The sequence below is a fragment of the Penaeus vannamei genome, chromosome 23, assembly GCF_042767895.1.
Source record: "Penaeus vannamei isolate JL-2024 chromosome 23, ASM4276789v1, whole genome shotgun sequence".
NCBI classification, from domain to species: domain Eukaryota; kingdom Metazoa; phylum Arthropoda; class Malacostraca; order Decapoda; family Penaeidae; genus Penaeus; species Penaeus vannamei.
This window is the reverse complement of record NC_091571.1, coordinates 27,446,505-27,451,504: the sequence shown is the minus strand read 5'-3', so window position 1 is coordinate 27,451,504 and position 5,000 is coordinate 27,446,505. Positions and strand designations below refer to the sequence as shown.

The 5,000-nt window shown below is 37.8% G+C and overlaps 1 protein-coding gene across 9 annotated transcripts in view; it reads left to right on the top strand.

Moving 5' to 3' along the window:
* LOC113816127 (T-complex protein 11-like protein 1) overlaps positions 1–5,000 on the top strand; it is a 48,772-nt gene that overhangs the window by 34,041 nt on the left and 9,731 nt on the right. For 3 of the 9 annotated variants that reach the window (XM_070137842.1, XM_070137843.1, XM_070137844.1), the window contains exons 2-3: positions 2,539–2,906; positions 4,335–4,415. In XM_070137842.1, coding sequence (XP_069993943.1) covers positions 2,569–2,906; positions 4,335–4,415 — 419 coding nt within the window. In that variant the 5' untranslated portion in view covers positions 2,539–2,568. Of the gene's footprint in view, positions 1–1,716; positions 2,346–2,538; positions 2,907–4,334; positions 4,416–5,000 lie in introns of those variants that run through there. The other 6 variants (XM_070137846.1, XM_027368150.2, XM_027368149.2 and 3 more) reach the window with 4 other exon arrangements.

Here is a 5,000-nt window from a genome sequence, read left to right as displayed (position 1 = left end):
CGCCACGCTGTCTGCTGTCGAACTAGCACTTTTTGGGGCACTTTTTTAGTACATTTTAAACCCCCGCAGCGACGCCAGTTGTCGTGTTGAAGGTGCAACTGCGAGCACATGCTGTTGGGTTTGCAATGGTGGTCCTTGCGAGGTGCGGTAGAGTGATGCAGCCAATTGAATCTGCAATAAAGAAGGGTGAGGATGACTCGTGTCTTGTGAGGAATTAGGGTGAATCGGCGTAGCGGGACGAAACGGGAAGATTGTGTTACCAAAGGGTGGGGAGAAGGGGGAGAAAACAAGTGGTTCCCCCGCTAAAAAGAAATAATATTATGCTGCAAAGGGCAATTTAAAGTCTTGAGTAAAACGGGATATGCATACACTCTACCGGTACTTCTTAATATCAAGACTTTCCGTAAAATGGAATACCACTAAACAATCACCATTGGCAAATATAAAAGAGTAATCACACTAGGAGGGATGCTCATACGATAAAACGTGATATAGATAATGATGCTTGGAAGCACTTCTCCGCGGCCATCAGCGAAAAGGGAAAGTGTAATGGGAGTGACACAAACTCCGGAGAGGAATCGAGAGGTGTCGGCGGGGGAGAAGATAGCACAAGGAGTGTATATTTACGTCTTAGAAGCCCGCTAGCGCGAGTGGGTGGGGCGAGAGAAGGCTAGAATCGAAGGGAGGGAGGGAGGTGGATGCGTGGGTTGAGGGAGGGGGCGTCTGGCGGCCGTGTGGGCTTGGGGCTGGTGGGGGTCAGGAGGCCATGTTACCGCACGGCACAAGAGTGGGCTTTGTTTTGAGAGGCAAGCGTCTGATGCCAGGAGTAGACGATACTATTCCGATCTGCGGCTCGAGTGCATAGCCACGCACTCCATGATGGGAGAGTGAACTACCATCTTTCAAACCGATTTAATGTCTAAGAAAGCATCTTTTCTTTGTTACATACAATTATTGACGCATTACAGTCAATTTCCGGCATTGATCAGTTAAATGGCACAAGTTATAATGGGGTCACGGAAGACAAAGGTTTGTCTTAAAGACTTCCCTAAATACTTGGAGATACATCTAGGAAGCTGGGACAAAGATGCCGAGGAGGACAAGAGAGGAGAAGCGCCACATATGGTACTCTTAAGGTCGCTACTTACAATATTTTATGATTGTCTTCCAAATGTGCCGTTACATTGTGCACCTTAAAGTTTTGGCCTTGATTATATACACACACTTTGTTAGGTAAAAGTGGATAACACTTTCGCCAGCAATTAGGAAGTATTTCTTGGTCAAACGTTTTGAGCACGAATACAAAGATCTGTTAGTTTTATAGGTCATGGGTTCTGTTATATGTTCACCACAGTTTAAGCTTGCAAGAATTTAACAAAATTCTCCATTTTTTGCCATTTTGATATTGTGCGTTGGGTATATTGTAAGATGCCTAATTTGTCTGTGGAAGAGGCGGAACTGTACAGAAAATAATCTCTCCAGATTATTTAAAAATTGATATGTGATCAATTTTGCACCTATGTAAATATATAGTGTCTAAATCCCCTTTGGGGGTAATCCTTTCTGAGGCTAATAACCTAAATAAAAGATATTTTAGGACATGGTCACCAATGCTTGCATACATTTTGCTAAAAGGAACATCATCTAATTAGACTGGACTATTAATTGAGTAAAAATAAGTATCTGCATATTCTTTACTGATTGGCTTTGTTATAGGCTCACTAACAATGAAGCCTGACGTCTTACGTAACATAAAAGTTGCGTCGCTTCTCTTGTACACGTGGCACATACGCTTTAAATCCCAAGCTGAAAGGTGAATAGAAAATTGGCAACAGCGCTTCCAGCTGTAAAGCAACCAATCACACACAGCAAGGGTGCTTCTGCTAGCCAATCAACGAAAGCGTTTATTGTGACGTCACACCTGTAAACACGGAACAGCTGATGGGTCCACGCTGGCTCAGATAAACAAAGCGACGCTTCAGGGATAGACGTCCAGAACTGCGTGGAAACTTCGAGACTTCGCTAGATTTCTCCTCAAATTTTCGTGCTTAGGAATTGTTAAATTTCATTTCGCAGAAGGTGAGATATAGAATAGGGCCTTTCAACTTATTTTGTGAGTGTTTTTAATTTGAAGACACAACTAAAACAAGGAAAATATAGTTATTGATCGCTCAAGGCTAGAGACGAAGCTTTGCAGAGAACGGAGTTTACGTCGCAGCTGAGCCGTAGTGACAAGTGAATTGTAGGGTGAGATCTCATTATGGTTTCGAAGAAATCATGATACAATATGTTCATGTTTTCTTTCTCGACATATTGAAGCTCAATTTTTGGAATCTAACTTGTAGGTAATGATACTCACAACTTCGTCAAGTGGAAGTGCATTTTCTCTTTTCCTTCTAGATATTTAGTCATTAAAATGGGTTGTAACTATGCTCATTATGTACTACATTATGTTACATTAAAAGGGCAATGCCATGTAAGAGTAAGCAGTATGTGAAAGTTCCTAGTTATTGATTAACAAAGCTTTTTTTATTTCAGGAGTCCCCATTTGTTATTTACAACCCAGCCATGGGAAGCACAGAGGAGATAACAAAAATGAGGTCTGTCAAGAAGAAATTGGATATGGAGGGTGAAGAATCAGATTCTTCAAAGTCAAAGGGAACATCAGGTGATGCAAGTCCAGACCCCTTGGAACATGGAATTGATGATGACTTGAAGCCACTAGCAGAGGGAGAGGCCAAGATCTCTAAAAGTGACACAGAGAGTGACAATGAGAGTGAGAAAGGGGCCTGCAAACCAAGAGATAAGTCTTCTGAGGGGATAGATGTTCAAGGTGCTCGCTTCCGAAATGACAGTGAGAGCTCATCGGAAAGTGGCAAATCTCCAAGTTCAGAGCGCATGAAGAGGTAGGACATGATCGTATTTAATCTATTTTTAAACTGTTTAAGTTGTTGCTCTTTTGGAACCTAGGTAATATAAGACTGCTTTAATAATGATTGTTTTGTGGGTAGCAGATACTTTCATCAGAGGGTAGTATTTGAAGTTCATATACCTCAGTAAAATTCACTCATATCATATTTACACCAGCATCATTATATGTACTTTTTTATGTGAATACCACTTTTTATACTACATATATGATAGAATACAATTTATAGATGTATTTTCATGTTTATTGCAATAGTGACACTTACGTGTTATGTAGAAACGCATCTTACACTCTTTACTTTGTTGTGAAGGAAGTTTGAAAGTAGAAAGATATGTTTATTGAACTGATAATGTGAGATTTTCAAAGGGCCATTCATTTTATCATGCTTCCAGGGAAATGTGTGAGGATATCTTTGTGCTCTTATTCATTATGAAGTTCATTCTGTGACAAGTAAATATATCATATTCTTAGTTCTCAGTTGAACTGGACTTTTTATGTATTGAATTTAATATTAATAGTTCATTTTAAATATGATTGATTTATATATTTTATATGCAAGGCAACAATAGGTTTTTAATGCTTCATACCTCATTTTATATATTATTATTATATTTGTTTTCATTAAAAAGTGCAAACTTGTTATGCCTGTGATTGAAAACTGTCTCTGTATTAGGGATTAAAGTCCAAGTTTAGAAAAAGGGTAAAGGAAAAGCTGGAAGCTTGAACATAAATGTCCTTTTTTCATAAGTTCATACAGAAAAAGGATAGTAGTTTAAATGCAAAGACTTGTACAGATTAGTTAGTATTAACATGCATAGTTAACCTTAGGAGGTCTATGCTATTAAAAGATCTATCTTTTATAGGAAAATTTGAATTTATTTTCAGCAACAAACCATTTGTAAGGTAATTTAATGTTTGTGATATGTGGGATAAATATATAGAGTTGCATTGTGGACTGGGATGAATTTTAAAAGTTTCAGAAGAACTGTGTAGTTGGAAATCTAAAGACTCAGCTTGAGGACAGAAGAGTTGGATCTATAAGCGGGAATGTGCACTGCAACATAAATCAGCCATCTAGACATAAATATCCTTGATGTAATTGGTGTAAGACCGAGGTGACACTATGTGCTTTATTTCTTCTTTACGGAAAAGTTTGGTTTCCTTGCTTCAAGTACAATTTTTATGTAGTTTTTGTACTTTGGCACTTTTACTTTTGATTTTGATTATGATTGTCTGGTTATGTTTTAGATTTAGTTTGTTGCTTTAAGTCTTATTTTGTAAGTAATATAGATTTTGTCAACATCTTTCTGTTTCTTTTTTTTAAACACACTTTACAGTAAGTCGGTGGTAAATTATAGTACAGATTATTTCACCCCCATCATTAATCATCAAAACTTCACAACAGATCACCCAACGAGATTCCTTGGCTTGGCTCGATGTTTGCCAGTCCCCATGTTTTCCGCATAATTGGTGCTGGCATTAAAAGGTTTCAAAGACATGGAAGGGTTTGTTTAACTTGTGAACTAGTTATTGTGTGTTTCTTTTGTTCTATTCTTTTATTTGATTTTATTGCGTAGCTAGTTTTCATGATGTGATGAGAGGAGTAATGAGCAGCCATGAGAGGAGCATTGAACGATTTTCCATCATGTCTGATCGAAGCTTTAGATATAACAAGCCATGGCTGTTGGTTGCAATGCTCTCCACGTCATTTGCTCTGATTTTGTTTTCCGTAAGGAGAATGAGTGGACCCATGTTTGCTAGTTCTATGGAGGGTGATAGCCAGTTGCATATTCATAGGCATTGATTTGATATTTAATATAATAGATTGCATTGGTTTGCATTTTATTTGCTTTGTTTTTGAATATTTTTAGTAAGTGAAATTACGTGAATGAGGAATAACATATTTAGTAATATAGTATGGATGAAGCAGATAACATAGATATATAATGAATTATTGAAGTAGGAAGGTGTGTAATTAAATATTTCATTATTATAGTGTATGAAATAATCATAGTTTCCTCAGACACTAAGCAATGATCATGCACTAACTGGTAACTCTACAACTTGACTT